Below are 20,035 nucleotides of genomic sequence, written 5' to 3' on the forward strand. Positions count from 1 at the left end.
CTCCACCAGCATTTGGCCGGTGTAAATATTTAGCTTATTCTTACCTGCCCTTTAAAAGAAGACTGAAATACACTCAAAGACCAGAATAAGATACAAAAGATGGTTGGGGCCACTTGGGGGGGTCCATTATTATTATTATTATTATTATTATTATTATTATTATTATTATTATTATTATTATTATTTATTTATTTATTTATTTTTTATTATTTATTTTTTATTATTATTTTTTTGCCACAATTTTTTTTTTCCAGAGAAAAAAGTAAGAGTTCTGAGGGAAAAAAACTAGAGTCTTGACTTTTTCCTAGGGAAAAAAATAGTAATTAAATGAAAACTGGACTTTTTTGTATTGTTTTATTTTTTTTTCAGAGGCCATAATCCTCTTCCGTAGCACCACTTGCAAGTTCTCAGTAAAATTAAACATAACTTTTAATCTTTCACTTTCAAAGAGGATACAGACACTTTCCGCTCACGCAGCACACTCCCTCTCACAAACACACCATCACTGACGAGCATGTGAGCATGGGCGAAGAAACACATAACCATAAGCTATCCCGGATGTATCTTTAACTCCTTCACAGCCAGCTCTCCCAGCCGCGCACAGAGCAGCCAGTGAGGACTCCCGGTCCGCCTCGCACCCTGCCCGCACCTTGCACACCTCCCCACGGAGGAACCAGAGTTACTCCAGCGGCAAAGACACGGTGTGCATGGGTGGAATGAGACGAAACACTGAAAGAAGGCATTAAAAGAGGGTTGTGATGTAGAGATACTTGTTTTTCCTCACTAAAAGAAACATGGAGACTTCAAGTCATCCAGAGACAGCTGATGTGTACCCCTCCCTGGCTCACCGCGCCGAGATCCTGGAAAATCCTCTCCAGGTGAGCCTAGCTTTGTTTAACTTTGTTCACCAAGTGTATTCAGGGGAAGGAAAAAGAAAGAAAAACACTGTTACATAAGAGTTAGGTGTGTGAAATGCACTTTACGGAATATAAAATAAATTCTGCAACAGGTTTGTGCATGAATATCTGTGCATGATTCAACCAGAAAGCTACTCCTTCCATGTTTCATCGTTTTATATGAAAAAAAAGCAAAAGTAGAGTTTGATATTTCTTTATGAGGGCGGTTTTCATACAAATATAAGATAATCACTTCAAAGGAAACCAGGGAAAAAATATGCTTTTGAAAAGTGTCTCTGGTTAAGGAAAGTGGGCTAAAAGGTTTCCTTATCTTCTGTGGATTAGTTATTTCTTAGTTTAACATGTGAGTGTATGGATAAATCTATGTGTGTGTATGTAAAAAGGGCTGGTGTAACTGGTTCAGCTGGTCAGTTTAACAGCAGATTGCAGATATGAGAGATGAGTGCTGATGCTTTTGTTCTGCTTTGACCCTTTTTAAAAAAAAAAAAATCTATGCAAATATTTAAAAGAAACCTAGTCCTTAATATTAATGGTATAGTCAAAAACAAGCAAACAAACTTGGATGTCAAACTATGAAAGACATATACTGAAAAGTTTGCACATAGATTTATTGAGGTTGGCTCTCCACAGAAAGATCTTAAAAACATCAGTGTGTGATTGCTCTTCTACTTGTTCCGATTCTATTTTTTTCTATCCAAGTCTCTCTCCTGCATCTGCTCCTCTGCTCCCCCACTTTTACAGACACGTCCATATCTCCATCTCCCATTCTGTCATGTTTCGTCTTCTGACAATACCAAGGGGGGCCAGAGGGGCAGGGACAGAGAGACAGAGGAGGGATGAGAGGCGTGAATAATGACTAATGGCTCAGTGGTGGGTTGGGAGAGAATAGATCTACTGTAAGAGTTGTGAACAGCAGGCTCCTCTCTTTGTGCCACCAAAGACCTCAGAGAACATCCTCGCATCCAGTGGACAATATTTGTCTGTCTGAGGAAGTTTGCGTTGGTGGGGCATAAAAAACTGGAGTAAACCAGAATATCAGAGAAAATACTTCGCCTTCAAAAACAACTTCACAACAGCTGTCGCTTTCTAAGTCTGCCCAACAGTGCTGGTCATTTTACAGCTGCAGCAATGTATGTTCTATTTACAGTTGTTCCATCTTCAAACCGTGGAGAGAACCATGTCCCAAAACATGATCACAATACCCAAATGAGCTCATTGCACAGAAGTGAATGCTAATTTTGTTTTTCTTATGATTTATTATATCAGACAGGAAATGTGAAATCAAACATATTTTCATTTCCCTGACAAAGTAGTGATGTCATAAACCTAAGTGTCTGTGTAACATACCATTGTTTAGTGATTTAAATACCCTCAAACACGCACACACACACACACACGCACACACATCAAATCCAAAGGGTTTTTCTATCTCAAGGAGGAACAGACTCCTATTGTCAGTGGACACAAAGAGGCATGCTGTTTACGTGTCTGTAGGTCAATGTCATAACAAAGAGGCGGACTATCAGGGCTGTCAGTCCCTTCCTTTAGTTTTAAAGCTTGCTTAACATTGTCACTTCTGTTTTATTTTTGTATCAGACATATGGTTTCCCACTCATTCTCTTATTCTGCTCTGACCTAGCTTTCTCTTTCTGCTCCCAGAAACTAAAATTGATCATTTCTATCTTTTTAACCAGATAATAATCTGTTTTGATCATGATAAGAGATCAGCAGCACAAGCCATAATGAATATTACATGAGCCAGAGCTGATTACAGACAACAAATGTGCTTTTTGACCAGAGGGTTCAGCAACTTTCAGTGATTTCCTGTGGAAAAAACATGCAAATCAGGCAAGTAAAGTATACAGAAAAAAAAGTATTGTTGATACACAACCACACCAGTAGAGGGCAGTAAGACAACAGTGAAGGCAGGCTGGCTTTATTATGTGCAACACAACAATTATGCTTGACACGACGGTGAGGTCAGCACGGCTCCATGAGGATAAATGACGTCATTTTAGCAGCCTTACCCCCTCGCCCGGTCGTTTCAAGGGAGAAATTCCTGCACATCAAAAAATGTATAGCTTCTGCACAGAGGCATGTAGACAAGCAAGAGCTCCTTGTGTTTGAAGTACAAAAATAGATGCATTTATATGATCCATCACACAGAGATTGCTGCAATAACCGTGTTATGAAAGATTCCTGGCGTGGAATATCGGCCACATTAAAAAGAAAATTTGTAAACAGTGAAAACAACTGTTTGTGCTCTAGCCTAGTTCTGTAGGAGATAGTGTTTGGGATACACTACCCCCTGCAGTTTCGAAACGGATGCCAACGGACATCGCGCTAAGTATTACTACTAGGTGTGGACACACACCTAGTAATACTGTGGGTGCTCAACCAATCAGAAATGATCAGCTTGGGTGCAGATGACCTAGCGGTCTAGGTCGCAGCCCATGAGGTTTGCCCTTGAGCGGGTGGCCCAGGTTCAAGTCAAGCCTGTGTCCTGTTCTATCCATATCATTCTCCACTCTCACTCCATTTCCTACTTTATCCACTGTCCTATCATCTCTCATTAAAGGCATAAAAAAAAACAAAAAAAAAAATGTAGACAAATTGAAGAAAAGATTTGTTCAACTTGCAGGCCTTGGGCTGCACGGTGGTGCAACAGTCAGCGCTGCAGCCTTGCAGCAAGAGGTTCACTGGTTTGATTCCCAGTGGGCCTTTCTGTGTGGAGGTCTCCCCATGCGTGGGTTCTCTCTGGGTCCTCAAGCTTCCTCCCACAGTCCAAAAACATGCTTATTAGATTGATTGAACACTCCAAAGCCCTGTTTCCACCAAGCAGTCAGGTTTGATTAGGCTTGGTCTTGTTTGCACTTCCACAGCCAACCGTGCCCCTTCGTAGTAGGCTAGGTATAAGCTGGATGCCGAAAGCCGCATTTAGTGTGACGCCATAGCAGTGCAACACAGTGTACCCAGCTAATAAATCCAATGAAGAAGAAAAACGCGACACAGTAAACAAAGAGCATAAATGGAAGACATCCAGCAATTCATCTTCTTTGTGATTGGCATGTAGCTCTTTGATACAAAGTGTGATCAAGTTTCGTTTCAGAGAAGTCTGTGTGCTGCCAGGAGAAATACAGCAGCTGTCACATGGTAAGTGATGATTCTACTGACCAATCAATGGTATGCAGTGTTGTAGCTCCACCCTCCAAGATTGGTATAGTTTGGCACCCCTTCGAAAGGGTCCCAAAAAGTGGAACAGTTCGTCTCGGTTATTTGGGGATCTGCCCCAGGATCAGTAAGTGGAAACGCCACAAAATGTGCACCATACCGAGACGAACTGAACTGAACTGCTTGGTGTAAACATGGCTTAAATTGTCCCTAGGTGTGCGAGTGTGCATGAAAGGTTGTCTGTCTGTCTGTGTCAGCCCTGTGATTGACTGAAGACCAGTCCAGGGTGTACCCTGCCTCTCGCCCAATGACAACTAGGATAGGCTCCAGCCACCCACGACCCTGAACAGGATAAGCGGTTAAGAAAATAAATGAATGGATGAATGAACTTGCAGGCCTTATCTCCCAAAAGTCTCTGGACCTCTGTACTGCCTCCCAGGTAGAGCCATTTTCAGGAGTAGATCAATTACACAAGAACTTAATTTAGACTCTAGTTCCTGCTGTAAAAAGTTCCTTTAGTCAAGAACAACTGAAGTTAAAAGAAGTAAAAACCTAATGGTGCAAACCAGTTTGCAAATAAAGTGCAAGCTTGTGATCACAGATGATTTTAAAAGCTCAGGCATTATTCATTAGTCTCACACCAGCTGTCATTTAAGACAGAGCCAAAGGCTACAAGTTCTTAAAGTTTTAAATCAGAGTTTATTCTTGAGCAGAGCGGGCAGAAACACTGAACAGAGAGCTCAGTGTGAACATGAGACACAGACGGGAAGTGAAAAACATCAGAAGAAGACAAGACGCAGTGACTGTTACCTCTTTGAAGATAAACACCTGCACACAAAGGAGCTGCATTTAGTTGATCGTTCACAGCTTGTGTATATGCCTGTGTTTACTCAAAGACAGACAGTCTGTTAACACACAAGTCACAGTGATGAGTGAGGTGGTGTCTCTGAAGACACACTGACAAACAGGGTCTAGAGACTGCTGACATTAAGCTGAAGCCCAACATACAACACCTCATGGTCAGAATCAGACAGATAAGAGAAGTTCCCTGGCTTTACATTCAGTTTTTACAGCAGACCAGTATTTTGGGCTTTAAAGGTGTGGATAAGAAAATCTGAGTATTTATAGGTTGTGACACAGTCTATGGGTTTTCTTTAGAAAGCCTCTAAAATAAAAAAATAAAAAAACAATCAGCAATCAAATGAAAAGAAGGAAAGACCTTGGAAGTTAAGATGAACAAGATGTTTATTGGTCTCTCCTTGTATTAGCAGAGTCTCTCTGTTTAAGACTACTTAGGATTTCTGAAGGTGAGGGTGTTTTCACACCTGCAGTGTTTGGTCCCATTTGGGTTTTGTGTGAAAGGAAAACGCACTCTGGTGCTCACCAAACTGGTGTGGTCAGAGGATGTGGTCTCGGTTTGGCTCTGGTCGAACTCTGCACTAGTTGTGGTGTAAAAACAGCCGCACCAAATGCAAAAATGGAAACAATATATCATTTTAACATTCAGAGCTGCATCAGGGTGCACACTATCAGGTTTGAAAACACCCTGAGACTCATACAGATGCTGACAGTAAAAACTCAATAGCCTGTGTGTCTGATGATGAATATACAGCAAATAATAGTGTCATCAGACTAAAAGTAATATAAGACATTTGACAAGTTATTGCACAGATCATTGATGCTGACGGAAAATAAAATAGGTCCCGAAACAGAACCCTGGGGCACACCCTTAGGACGCAGTCACACTGGCCAACCGTGCCATGCCTGAGCACGCTTCAGCCCTAAAGCACGTTTGGAATGGCCAGTGTGACCGCAACCATGCCGTACTCAAGCACGATTCGGTTCCGTGCCTCGGCACGCTTCAAAGAGGTGGGCTTCGGCACGGTTTACATCATGCACGAGCACAAGCACACTGACAGCGCGTGCGATCCTTGTTGTATGATCACTACGAGCGCATCTCTCGATAATCCATTTAAATGAAGCAGGGGTGTTAGAGTGCTGTGTCAGGTGAAAACGACTTACTATAAGTCCAAAAGTCTCTAAAGTTGTAGCAGTGCTCTCTGTGTCTCATTGTGCTGACTCTGATGAGATCGCGCTTCACGTAATCAGATGCTTCACGATGATGAAGGCGGCCACCAGCCACACCTCATGTCAAAATCTACACACACATGGGTTCATGTTCATGTTCTATTTACACACTGTGGGTTGAAGATGTGGAAAGAACAACAAACATTGGGTGTGAAGTACGGCCCGTTTGATGTTATAACAGCTGTAAACACTGTAAACATTTAAAAAAAAAAAAAAGAGGAAAAATGCTGATTAACCACAAACCAGCTCTCAGAGAAACACATGACAGAGAGCAGAGGAGAGCTTCTGGTGGTGTGACTCGTGTGACGTGTCTCCTGGGTAAACTGTGTAATGTTTGATGAATGGACCAGCCAGCCAACAGCGCTCCAAGTGTACCAGCCCTGCCATCCTCAACTGCTGTGTTTGTTTTTCCTGTGACAGGGGAACTCCATCAGCCTCCCTCCCTCTGGTTACTTCCCTCTCCTGTCTTTTTTATTGTTTACTCTGCCCCTCACTGTCCTGACCTAACCCAGCCTTACCTTACCTTACTGATGTTGGTGTACAAGATCAGGGCTCTGTCTGACCAAAACAACTTACCATAAGTCAAAAAGTCTCAAAGAGTTGTAGCAGTGCTCTCTGTGTGTCTTTGTGCTGACTCTGATGAGATTGCACTTTGTCTAAACAGACACTTCAAGATGACGTAGGTGGGCCATGCATGTGCCTTAAGTCTGGATCAAATTGGAGTAGTGTCACTGCTGGCTGTACTCTCCAGCAGAAAACAACGCTGTGGGGGGGGCAATCATACTTGAGTACAGCGTGGTACAGATGGCCCATGTGGCCACACCTTGAGTGTCTGCAAAGGCTGCCCTTTGTCAAACATTCTGTTCTTTTATGAACTGGGTTTCTAGGCACAGCCAAACGGTGGAGGGAGTCAGGTTAAGGATCTTAGGTCCAAGGATTCCGCCTCTCCTTTTTGCAGACGATGTGGTCTTATTAGCCTCTTCGAACACTGACTTCCAGCTCACACTGGGGCGGTTTGCAGCTGAGTGTAAAACAGCCAGGATGAGGATCAGCTGTGTGAAAAGGTGGACTGCCCACTCTGGGTTGGGTGGGAGTCTTTGCCCCAAGTAGAGGAGTGTAAATATCCAGGGTCTTATTCATAAGTAGAGGGGAAAAAGGAGCAAATGATTGGCACTAGCAGTGATGCAGACGCTTTACCGTAAGTTATGGTGAAAAGGGAGCTGAACCAGAAGGCTAGGCTCTCAATTTATCGGTCAATCTACGTTTCAACCCTCACCTATGGTCATGAGCTGTGGGTAGTGACAAAAAGAACAAGATCACGGATATGAGCGGCTGAAATGAGCTTTCTCTGCAGGGTGTCTGGGCTCAGCCTTAAAAATAGGGTTTGAAGCTCAAACATCAAGAAAGGCTCAAAGTAGTCGTCCACCCCATAGTCCATAGTTCACATATTTTTTTAAAATTTTTCTCATCTACAAGGTGTGTGTGTGTGTTGCATTTGAGGATGCTCAACAAAAAGCTATGCCCATATGAATCTTTAACCCACATGGAAACTTTGATGAAGGATCTGTTGTTTTTACAAAAATGTGGATGAAGACGTTGGCCATGTAGTTGTTCCTAAAGAGAAACACGCTGAAAGCCTGAAAGCAGCAAGAAAAACTGCGTTTTATTTGAGGATAAGTACATGTATTGTTTGATTTTGTGTGTCAGTCTAGGTCAAAACCAATTCCTGTGTCTTCTTTACCTTTTGTTCCCACAGACTTATCTCATTGGAATCATCATCTCCATATGCGGGAACGTCCTCATCAGCATTTCTCTCAACATACAGGTAGGAAGCATGCAGCAAACAGTGAGTCAGCACAATCACACAAACACACACACACACACACACACACACACACACACACACACACACACACACACACACACACACACACACACACACAAACACAAACACACACCTGTCTGTGAAGATTAGATTCCTCTTATCAAGAACTTACATTGTAAATTGTTTCACTCTCTTTTGCAGTTCCTTTACATGTCTTTTAGCCCCTATCTGATACTGAAGATTTTAGCTTCAGAATTTTGCTTCACCTGGAAGTTTACCAATTAAAACTTGGGCTGAGACTGATAAATTGGCTTTCATAAAGAGGAAACTCTTTCTCTCAGGCAAGAAACAATTACAAAACAAAAGAACAGGACACAGAGTGCAGCAGAACACAGATAAACACAAACTGGAAGCAGCAGCTGAGCCGTAGCAGCTCACACTTCTGGGTCTACCAGACCCTACCTTTACTAGGAAACTAGTAAAGGTAGGGTCCACAGAAATTTTAGTTAGTTATTTAACAACATCCAAACTTGGCTCTTCCTCCTTGGGTCAGGGCCAGCAGCAGCGCACACCCACAGCCTCTGATCATGAAAACGTGAACTCACTCACTAGCCCAGCAACCACTTGTAGCATCACTTTTCTATATGGGACAGACTCAAGAGCTATGCACCTGACTTGGCATGTTAGCACAAGCTAATCAGGGCTATTTGACACGTACCAACATGCACCGCTCTTCATCCTGTGCTGTTCTCTAAGGATGCGGTTACACTGGCAAAGCGCACTGTGCTTCAGCCCTTAAGTCGAGTTTGTTTGGCCAGTGTGACCGCAACCGTACCGTGCTTGAACATGATTCACTTCGCTGCTTTGGCACACTTCAGAGAGGTGGGCTTCAGCACAGTTCACTTCAGCACGTATGATCGCTGCGACTGCTCCCCTCGACAATCATTTTAAACAATGGGGGATGTTAAAGGGCTGTGTCAGACCAAAACAACCTAAATTAAGTCAAAAGTCTTTCTCCATGCCACGGTTGTAGCTGCTCTGAATAGCTTCTTGAACACACAAAGTCACTTGCGCACTAGGGGTGCTGTGATTGGCTGAGGTTGGTAGACTTACTCTCTGCCCAGAAACGCCCTGTGTCAGTTTTCTGGAAAGAGGCTGTACTGTTAGATGGAATGATGACAGTCACAGCCTCAGCCAATCATTAGAGACATTTTCTTATCAGACTTACTCCAGCAATACACCAGATGTATCTCTGGTCCAACTCTGCATCACTGTTGACTGTGTGCTCTCTGATCTGGCAACACTGATCAGTCCAGTGCATTGTGGAACCACCAGATCGAGGGGTTTGCCTTTTTTTAAAAGTCAACAGGTGTTTTTATATGGTTCTTGTGCATGACTTCCTATCTTGCTCGCATTGCTTTTTGTGAAGTCTTCAGTTTCAGTTTCAGTTTAAACCAGAGTCAAGTTCCTTGTATTCTTGAAAAAACTTGGCGAATAAAGGTGATTCTGATTCTGATTCTGATTCTGATTCTGATTCTGAATTCATGCATCAACCCTCTGGCATCCAGTGTGAGTTGACACCTTGACTTGGATAGAAACCTAACTGAAACTGTCCGATGACATCCAGAGACTCTTCTGGAGTATTTTGGCCCTCAACATCACCCACTGAAAACAAGCTGCATCACATTTTTCTGTTATTTTCCCATTCACAGATATTCCCTTGCTCACAATCATTGTATTTTTTCTATAGCCTGTTTCATAAATCAGCAAGGCCCTGGACTGTTTTTTATCCTATGAATCTGACAGATTTACATCTCAATTAATTGATTTTACTATTCCGTTTTCAAGACAATGTATGGAATACCTCAGGGCTTAGTTTTTGGTCTAATCCTGTTCTGTATGTACATACTTCCTTTCTTCATCCACCAGCATCACATTTCAAGATTATGCTGATGACACTCAGTTATACCACTCTATAAACCCCCACCAAAGCAAGAAAATGGCTCAACTTTACAACTGCTTTGCTCTAGTTAAGACCTGATGTTACAAAACTTCCCCCAACTAAACCTTGATAGATCCAGCCGCTTCTTAACACTATTTATCCCAAATATCATGGATACTTTGGGGTTGTATTTGAGAGTGATTTGAGTTTAAATCCACATACAAACAAACTGCAGCAGTCTTAATTTAAGCAAATGATTAGCAGATGGGTTATTCTTTTAAAACTGTCTTAAGACTCAGGGATACATGATGTTATGACAGCTTTGGTGTTTACATGTTAACTGTATTATATCTTACTACTTAAACCATATTATGAACGTCACTTTCAACATGTTTTTCAGTCTGTATTATCTTCATTTACTGGTTGTGTCTTTTAACTTATATTTGGAAAGCACTTTTTGATCCAGTGTTTGACCATCATTTGGTCCCTCTCCTCCACACCCTTGACAGAAATATGCCCACGTTCGGCAGGCTCAGCGCTGCTCCAAGCCCTACTACACCTCCCTCATGTGGTGGTGCGGTGTGGTTCTCATGGGTATTGGAGAGCTGGGGAACTTTGCTGCTTATGGCTTTGCCCCAGCGTCGCTCATAGCCCCACTGGGCTGCGTGTCAGTCATAGGTAAGTCTAACCTCCCCTAGTTGCGTTATAAAGATGGAAAGATTTAATACTTTTGCATCCAAACTGTTACATGTTTCTGATTGCCCTTTTCCACCAAAATAACATACTGTGAGGTCACAACGTTTAGATATAAATGAACTGGACGGAATGGTTGTTATGGAGGGTTGATGTTGGTCATTAAACTGACAGAAACATTTGTTTTCATTTGCAGCCAGTGCCATCATATCTGTGGTTTTCCTCAAAGAGACAGTGCGCGCATCTGACATTGTTGGTAAGTACGAACACTTAAAGACTATTAAATCCATTAAATGATCTGTGCTTTGTCTAATACAGTGTCATTATTGATGCATTTCAACACTCGCATTGATAATTTTGCACAGGGTTAAAAGTAAATACACCAATCAGACATAACAGTATGACCACTGATAGGTGAGGTGAATAACACTGATTGTCTCTTCGTCATAGCACCTGTTAGTAGTTGGGATAAATTAGGCTGCAAGTGACAATCTTGTCCTCCAAGTTGATCTGTTAGAAGCTGGAAAAATGGGCAAGCGTAAGAATTCAAGCAATTTCCGCAAAGGCCAATTGAAATGGTTAGACGGCATCAGAGCATCCCCAAAACTGCAGCTTTCGTAGGGTGTTCCCTGTCCGCAGTGGTCAGTATCTGTCCAAACTGGTCCAAGGAAGGAACAGTGGTGAACAGGCAAAAGGGTCATGGACACCCAATGGTCCAATCCAAGAGACAAGTTCAAATTGTTGAAGAAGTCAATGCTGGCTCTGATAGAAAGGTGTCAGAATACACATTACTCATTGCAGTTTGTTGTGTATGAGCGGCAGACCAGTCAGGATGCTCATGCTGATCCCTGTCCCCTGCCAAAATCACCAACAATGGGCACTTGAGCATTGGAAATGGACCATGGAGCTATGAGCGAAGGTGGCCTGGTCTGATGAATCTTTTACATCACATGGATGTCTAGGTGTAGGGCGTGGCATCAATTCCCCAGGGATCACATGACATCAGGATACATTATGGGAAGAAGACAAGCTGGCTGAGTCAGTAGCCACGTATACATGGACCCAAATATTCTGCTTGCATTTGGTTTATTTGCTCAAACGGAAAGAATTTAACCTTTGTATACACCTCACTCCGAAAGAAAAGTGTTAATCTGAATGGACATTTAATCGGTTTCACAGGGGTGGAATATTCCTTTCCCCAAACCGATTGAGGTATCATGTATCCACTCAAATGGAAAGTTGTCAGGGTGCGTTCTTTCAGCACATGCTCAGATATGATGTAAGATGCATCTAGAGACGTTCCTCAACTTTTAAAATGGCCACGAGCCGTCAGCACTGGACTGCTGCGGAAGGTTTGTTTTTGATCCAAACTTTGAAAGAAATGAACATAATTTTAAGACTGGACAGACGACAAATCACAATACAGAGTATTGAAACACCGTGATAAACAAACTGTCGTCCTCCAGCTTTGATAAATCTTGTGATGTTTACGTTTTTCTGCGCATGCCCCATTGACTATTCTGTTTGATTACAGGGGCACATGTAGACCAGAGATTGGAATATTCCTTTCCATGTATACTAGTGTTTTCAGAAAAGTAATTCAGAAAGATTCCATTCGGAAAGACGAAAAACTCCTCATGTAACCGTGGCAAGTGTAATGCTGTGGGTAATGTCGTGTTGGGAAACCTTGGATTCTGCCGTCTGTAGGGATGTTACTTTGATGCTTACCCAGCATTGTTACAGACCATGTACACCCTTTGATAAAAACAGAATTCCCTGGTAGCTGTGACCTCTTTTAGTGGGATAATTCACCCTGCCACAAAGCAAAAATGTTTCAGGAATGGTTTGAAGAGAACAACAAGTGGAGGAGTCAGCCTCCAAATTCCCCAGCCCTCAATTCAGTTGGATCCCCAATGGGGTGTTCTGTACAAACAAGTCTGACCCATGAAGGCTCCACCTAACAACTGACAGTTCTTAAATGATCTACTGCCAACATCTTGGAGCCAGATAGCATTTTTTTCTAGAGCAATTACAAATTGTGTGATTCACAATTGTGTTTTGTTTTTGTTTTCTCACAAAGTGCCACCACAGAAGTTCAAAACACACCCTGAAAGTAGATCCCTTTTTAGTGTTGTAAGCCAGAATTGCACGTGTGAAAAGGACTGTTGAATAATCACAAAAAAACAGGTTTTGAATCTGCAGGGTCATCGGTACATCACATTAACCTCATAAATATGGGTATTTGAGTCGTCTTTATTGGAAATACTTTGGATCTTTTTTTATTGGAAAACAGACTCACTGTTGAAGTGTTAGAGTCCCTCTTTCACTGAAAACTAAAAATCAAAAAGATGTCACTATTTTGGGAGATGCGTAGCTGATGCTGTACTGAGCCACCTTGCCAATGTTGGGCATTCATTCACAAAAGTTGTGATGAGGAGGATCGATCAAAGACTTCTCCAATGAGGAAAGAGCCTCTTCAAAGTATACAATCATGAGGTCAATGAAAAGGCATCAGATGAAAAGCAGGAAGTCTTGTATTTCATTTATGGTCGGCTCAATGCTCAGTGCACTGGGGTTTCTGGCTGCTATTATCATGGCAGCAAAGAAGCTGAACCAGGAAGGACCAATGTCTCTTTTGACAATAATGGTTGGAGTGGCCTTCTAAGGCTCAGCGGATAGATTGTATGAAACCCATGACCCTGGGTTAATCGTGTGCAGAACAGTAATACCTTGTTTCTCTAAAGCAGGTAGAGCTGCATTATGTGCATGTTTCATGTTATGTTCCCGTGTTTATTTCACAAACGATGAAACATGGCTTCATAAAGTAGGGGCCGTACATACACGTGTCGAGCCATAGCTAATTTGCAACCCCCCGTCCCTGGTTAGGCTTTGAAGCTGGGGTTTGACCACTGAGACAAAGTACTATCCCTCATCTGGAGCGCTTCAGCTACAGTGGTATATGCAGATATGCTGGAGACAACAGTATATCTGCAATAAAATCAGGTGATCTCTTGGGGATGACCCAGGGGTCAAAAGACTGAAGTAAATGCCATTGTCAAGCAAGGTCCTTCCGACCAACTCCGCAACAACTTCTCATCCTGTTGCCTGGTTCCTCCAGCTTAGAGGAAATATTTGGCCTGACATTCAAAAAGAAACAAACATAAAGCCACCGAGATCAGCAAAGATGCAGAAGCTAAAGAAAGAAAACAAAGGTAAGAGAGTGACATTTCCTTCCTTGAATATGGCTGAGGCTACATCTCGCTTATGTACTGAGAGGTGGCATTCTCAGAGCTGCTGGATGCCTTCAAAGGTCAGCATTACCATCAGAGACAAAGCATTCTGTTATCCATCCTTCCAAAGGACCTACATGTTTCCACATCCACTAACAACTTGGACACACTGGTAGAAAGTACACTTTTGCAGACGTTGACGTAAATATTGGATGAAAATACATCTGGAAGTGGTGCTCCTCCTTGGTTCTGATCTGTGCATTGATGCTCACTAGAGATACATCTATAAAAGAAACGAAGGTCTTACAATGATACAAACTTCATGGGGAGAAAAAAGAAGCCAAAGTACCATGCAAAGAGAAAATACTGTTTCCTGTTTTGGGTATCTTTGGTCTTTTTTTGGGGGAATTTTTTCGTGTTGGTATACCCCCACAGCAGGGGGTTCTCCAGCACCACTATTTCAGAGATTGTGAGCCGAAAAGTTTGGGAACCATTGCTTTAGAATGTTGGACTCATAATAAGTCGGTAGATGACTCAAAGCTTAATAAAAACCTGTTTGATTACAGTCTCACCACTTTCAGCTCTCTTGATGTCATAGGTGGCACCCTGGCAATAACGGGGACGTATCTTCTGGTGACCTTTGCCCCACACACCTCTACAGTTGTCACAGCTCAACTGGTCCAGTACTATGCTATCAGCTGGCACTTCCTGCTCTACATCGTACGTAGCCTCCGAACCTTCCAGACTAAATCTACTTTTATAAATGTGTGTTGTCTTCCAGTTTTGGCCCTGATGCTTTTTCTGTACTTAACCCCTCTGACACAGAGTTGAAACTCAATCAGTGCTCAGCAGTAAAAGATCTACAGACTGTGACATTAGTAGTCCAACTACCCAGGTTGGAATAGTGTGAATTGTAGCATTAAGACTGTAGGAAAGGTTTTCTTCAGTTGGATGGCAGAGTTTGGGTGCTTGATCTCTTCATTAGTCACATTAACAGCAGGTGTTTGGATATTTCAGGCTTGTTGAAGAAGTTCAAACAATCCATCCATGACAAACTCGTAAAAATCCCTCATTTACAAAGAATACCAACTCATTTTAAGCTGGTATTTAATCAGGGACAGGTCACGCTGATATTGACTTACACTGCAAGCCTGGACAATGAACATTAAGTATAAGTTTTGTATAAGTATATTTATATAATGTACAGACATTACTGTCAACTGACTCAGTCCAAATTGTTAATTGTTGGTCTTTACCACACTTTAGTGTTTAACTTCAATAAATTAAATTGAATAACTTCAGTAAAATGACCAGTGAATTGCCAATAAGTAGGGATGGGCGAGTACTGATACCAGGTATTGGTATCAGGCTGATACCGGCCTTTTTTCAAGGTATCTGTACTCGTGAAGGCTGCAGATACCAGCAGCAGATACTCTAGGCAAAAAAGTCTTAAGTCGAGCAAGTCCTCCTCGCCACTAGATGCTGCTAATTGCTGCGAGTTAACACCACGACAAATGTGCGCCAGGTCCTGCTCAGACAACATGAATTAACCAGGTAGAGTTAACCTAAACTTTTTTATTTTGCACTTTAGTTTACTTAAAAAAGATACTTAAACTCTGACACTTGCTAGTTTTATTGTGCACTTAAAAAAAAAGTCAAAATAAATCTAAACTCAGAGAGTTGTTTGTGTTTTATTTGGACCTAATGTCAGAGTGTCTGTGCTGTCTTTGATCAAAATGATCTGTCACTGTTCATTAAAATGCTATGTATCAAAAGTACTAGCTGCATCAGTACTCGGTATCAGTGAGTACTCAAGAGGGAGTACTCGTACTGGTATTGGTCTGCATAAACAGTGATATCGAACATCCTTACAATTAAGTTTCATTAGTTACTCAAACAAAAGGGGGAAGTACAAATGATGCTGTCTTTACTGTTGCTTCACAGAATAAAGGTTCATGGTAGAATAACATTTTAATGTAATACAGGCATCTAAAGTTAAAATCTATCTAACTGAATGTTAATTTGATGTAGACTTCAATTTTTTTTATTTTTGTATTTCTAACACCTGCCTAAAACGTTTCCATACTGATTTTTACAGTGCTCTACCTAGTGCATTACTACTGCTCTAAACCAACATCATATTACTGGTTACCAAAATATTTACACTGTCCTCTCACCTGTTCTCCCCACAGTCAATAGAAATTATCCTCTTCTGCATCCTCCTGTACCTGTACAAGATCAAGAAGGTGAAGCACATCGTGATCGTCATGCTGCTGGTTGCCCTGCTGGGTAGGAACAAACTGGAGCTGACTCCACTGAGGGTTTTTGATCTCACCTGAATCAGACTGCATTTCTTAAAGCCTGTATATTAAAGAAAGAACCATTCTCTGTTAGTTTAGAACAGTAGCCTAGTGGAGCAGGAAACACTTTTTCACATAATCTACTCAAATGCAAGAGGTAGAAGTTTACACACCCTAAAATATTCTGTGACAAATGAAGAAGTCCCCTTTTGCATGAGTTGTGTGGTTAAAGGCTGATGTTGTTTTTCTGCAGCGTCTCTAACAGTCATCTCGGTCAAAGCTGTGTCAGGGATGATTGGAGAGACAATAAAAGGCCAGCTGCAGCTCGTCTACCCCATCTTTTACGTCATGCTTATCATCATGATTGCCTCCTGTGCCTTCCAGATCAAGTAAGTCCAGGTCTTCTGTCCACACTGATGTAGCTCCTTTTCTGTTTTAGCCTCTGTTTATTATTTCATTTCTTTACTTCATCACCAAAGGGATCTTAAATCTTCCTTTCTCCTCTTTACAGATTTCTCAACCAAGCAATGAAGATGTTTGATGCGACTGAGGTGGTTCCCGTCAACTTTGTGTTTTTTACTGCGAGTGCCATTGTTGCAGGTATGTTATCTGGTTTAAAGCTCTGCCTCTGAGATGTTCTTTTCATTTACTGTTTTTGATGTGAAGTGGAAAGTTGATTCAGTCATTTTACAGCCAGAATCAGAGGAAAAGACCAGGACTGAGAATTTCAGCCAGAGCTTATTTCATAAGCCAAAATTTAGCCTACCTGTTGTCTTGGTCTGCATTTCTCCATTATTTGTCCTGGTGATTTTTTTTTTTATATAAGGAACTGTAACTATGACTTAAAGTATCCTGAATCCTGCATCCTGAAAGTATTCACAGCACTTCATTTTTCCACATTTTTTTATGTTACAGCCTCGTTCAAAATGGAATAAGTTCATATTTTTCCTCAAAATTCTAGATGACCCCCTAAAAAAAAAAGTGAAATGAGTTTTTTGACATTTTTCAAATTCATTAGACTTTTTTTTTTTTTTTAACTAAGAAATGACACGTTTATAAGTATTCACGACCCTTGCTCAATCCTTTGTTGCTGCACCCTTAGCAGCAATTTCAGCCTCAAGTCATCTTAAATATGATGCCAAAAGCTTGGTCCATTTCTCTCTGGGCAGTTTGGTCCACTCCTCTTTGCAGCACCTCTCAGCACCATCAGGTTGGATGGGGAGTGTTGGAGCACAGACATTTTCAGGTCTCTCCAGAGATGTTTGATCAGATTCAAGTCTGGGCTCTGGCTGGGCCCCTCAAGGACCTTCACAGAGTCCTCCTGAAGTCTCTCCTTTGGTATCTTGGCTGTGGTCTTAGGGTTCTTGTTCTGCTGAAAGATGAACCATGGCCCCAGTCTAAGGTCTAAAGGTCTCTGGGGCAGGCTTTCATCCAGGATGTCTCTGTACATTGCTGCATTCATCTTTTCCTCAGTCCTGCTGAAAAACATCCCCACAGCATGATGCTGACACCACCATGCTTCACTGTAGGGATGGTATGGTCCAGGTGATGAGCGGGGCCTGGTTTCTTTCAAACATGACACCTGGAATTCACGCACAAGAAGAGTTCAATCTTTGTAACATAAAATGTGGAAATGGGTGAAGCACTGTGGATACTTTCTGGATGCACTGGGGCAAATATGTCTGTATAATTGTGGGTCATTTTACGGACACCCCAAAAATAATTTTCACCCAGGGATGGTTTATAAGACTTGTTCAGTCAAAATGCAAGATTTTATTGAATGGCTTATTGTTTTTGTTAATAGAAAGTAAAGCACTCGCAGGGTTTCAGGGTCAACCAGACAGAGACCCAGTACAGGATCAAGACTTTACCCAGCTACCTCTTAGTTTAACATACTCTGAGAAACTCCGGCCTAACCAAACACTGTTTGACTATATGCTCTGTCTGGACCTAATCTGTACCACGTTTTGAAGTTGGAGGTTGGAGGGGTGAAGGAGTGAAGAGTAGCAGGACCCACCTCAGTGAGAGTGAAAACACAGTACAGGTTGCCAGCTTTTCAGGGCTAAAATTTAGATCCACACACTCACACTTGCCAAAGATTTAAGATGACTAATTAACCCATCAGTATATTTTTGGACTGTGGGAGGAAGCCAGAGGACCTGGAGAGAAAGAGCCTCCTGCCCAGCCAGGGGTGCCAACCTTCAGCCTCCTGATGTCTCACCTCACCTTACTGCGAGGTGTGTCAGTGCTCAACACTGCACTATCATGCAGCACCTTGTTTATTACACGTAGAGTTAGATATCCCAAGCCTTTCTTTGTTTGGATTTTGATGAGTATGACCTGCAGTATCTCAGATGATCGGAACATTTCCCCACAAAATCAGAAAATGATTAAAAATACAGAAATCTCCAGGGTATGATTTTATTACATACTCAATACTTTGTTGGGGCTGCTTAACCTTAAATACTTCAGTAGTTCAGCGCAGCCTGGAGGCCTCACTGAAGTTTTATTGAAGCCAGGTTTCTTTGATACAGTCTTCACTCGAAAGATACAAGTTTGAGCCTTTAATGCAAATTTAAGAGTGTTTGTGTTGGGGGAGTTGTATGAATGTATGTTGTGATGGATGAGGTGCAGTAGGTAATGTAATCCAGCAGAGGGAGACTCTGGATGAGGGATGAGACCCATGCTGAGACTTGACCCTAAAAAGACTCATGTTAAGATGAGGCTTGGTTAACTGTGGGCTTGATGCAGATCTTTAGGATTATTCTGGATTATTACGGATTATTACGGGTATGGTGGGTTTGAGATGAGCATTGTCAGCTGTGTGCCTCATCAATGACTTTTCCCTGATTGTCCCACAGGATGTGAGCTCAGGATATTCAGGGACATGTTCCATACTGAAAGCATGTGAGGTTTTCTACATGTGGTTTTATTTATGAAATTTGAATTACATTAAATGTCTTTTATTTATTGTGCAGGAATAATATTTTACCAGGAGTTTGAGGATTTGGCTTTACTAAACATCTTTATGTTCCTGTTTGGGTAAGTAATCTAATAAACACCATGAGATAAAGCTTGATACGTGGTGCTGCTGACAGGAAGGTCTCAGTTCTCACTTTAAATCTTCTCCAGGTGTCTTCTGTCTTTTCTTGGAGTTTTCCTCATCGCTAGAAACAGGCCAAAAATAAAGCAGCAAGATCGAAACTTTATTGCAATGGACAGGATCCCTGGTAAGTTTTTTTTTCCACCTTCATTCATAAAACAATATTTTATCATGGGTTCACCTTGAAGCATGTGAGCTGTCTGTGTTCACAGGGAGGAGGCACACTGACAAAGTGCAGCCTGAGGCAAACACCTCAACGTATGGATCGCTTGCAGCAAAACTCATGTGCAACAGATCAGTTCAAACAGCTGATTCATAAAGAGATCAGTCTATTTGGATCATTTGGATCCATTCTATGGTTCTTCATTTCTGTCCCAGCTGAGCAGCAGCTGTGACTGCCATGTTTGTCTGTTTGACTGTTTGCAGTATTTCAGCAGTAAAGACAGATGAGGGATTCAACACCTGAGAATCAAAGGGTAACATACTAAACAGTGGGCAGAGTCGAGTCAAAGAAAAGGTCTTGGCCACTGTGACCATTACTTTCCATGAATGTGCTGTGTATATGTATATGTTGTGTTTTATAAATCAAGTGATTAAAATTGTCTGTGTGAACAGTTCAGAATAAAAAAGAACAAACTTTGGTTTTCCAACACATTGTCCATCATCATTTTGTAAAATTAGAGAAAGTGATTAAAATACATTAATGTCCAGGGTAGGATTTTATTACACACTTAGTGCTTTGTTGGGGCTGCTTAACCTTAAATAC

The 20,035-nt window shown here is 41.8% G+C and overlaps 1 protein-coding gene across 1 annotated transcript; it reads left to right on the top strand.

The window, feature by feature from the left end:
• Positions 1 to 557: 557 nt before the first annotated feature.
• nipal2 (NIPA like domain containing 2) lies at positions 558 to 19,918 on the top strand. Its single transcript, XM_074683649.1, has 11 exons — positions 558 to 878; positions 7,933 to 8,001; positions 10,453 to 10,621; positions 10,833 to 10,892; positions 14,465 to 14,586; positions 16,059 to 16,155; positions 16,420 to 16,555; positions 16,678 to 16,766; positions 19,145 to 19,208; positions 19,299 to 19,396; positions 19,482 to 19,918. The coding sequence occupies exons 1-11, from the start codon at positions 795 to 797 to the stop codon at positions 19,586 to 19,588; spliced, it is 1,095 nt and encodes a 364-aa protein (XP_074539750.1). The 5' UTR covers positions 558 to 794; the 3' UTR covers positions 19,589 to 19,918.
• Positions 19,919 to 20,035: the final 117 nt, after the last annotated feature.

This window comes from Halichoeres trimaculatus, unplaced genomic scaffold (genome assembly GCF_033239565.1).
Source record: "Halichoeres trimaculatus isolate MK-OKI-2021-1 unplaced genomic scaffold, fHalTri1.1 fHalTri1_scaffold_12, whole genome shotgun sequence".
NCBI classification, from domain to species: Eukaryota; Metazoa; Chordata; class Actinopteri; order Labriformes; family Labridae; genus Halichoeres; species Halichoeres trimaculatus.

Excerpts from the sequence above, each read along its gene's own strand:
- nipal2 (XM_074683649.1), top strand. The coding sequence starts at position 795 with ATGGAGACTTCAAGTCATCCAGAGACAGCTGATGTGTACCCCTCCCTG. Across the intron at positions 16,767-19,144 it reads TGCGAGTGCCATTGTTGCAG|GAATAATATTTTACCAGGAG; the intron begins GTATGTTATCTG and ends TTTATTGTGCAG. Across the intron at positions 19,209-19,298 it reads ATCTTTATGTTCCTGTTTGG|GTGTCTTCTGTCTTTTCTTG; the intron begins GTAAGTAATCTA and ends AATCTTCTCCAG.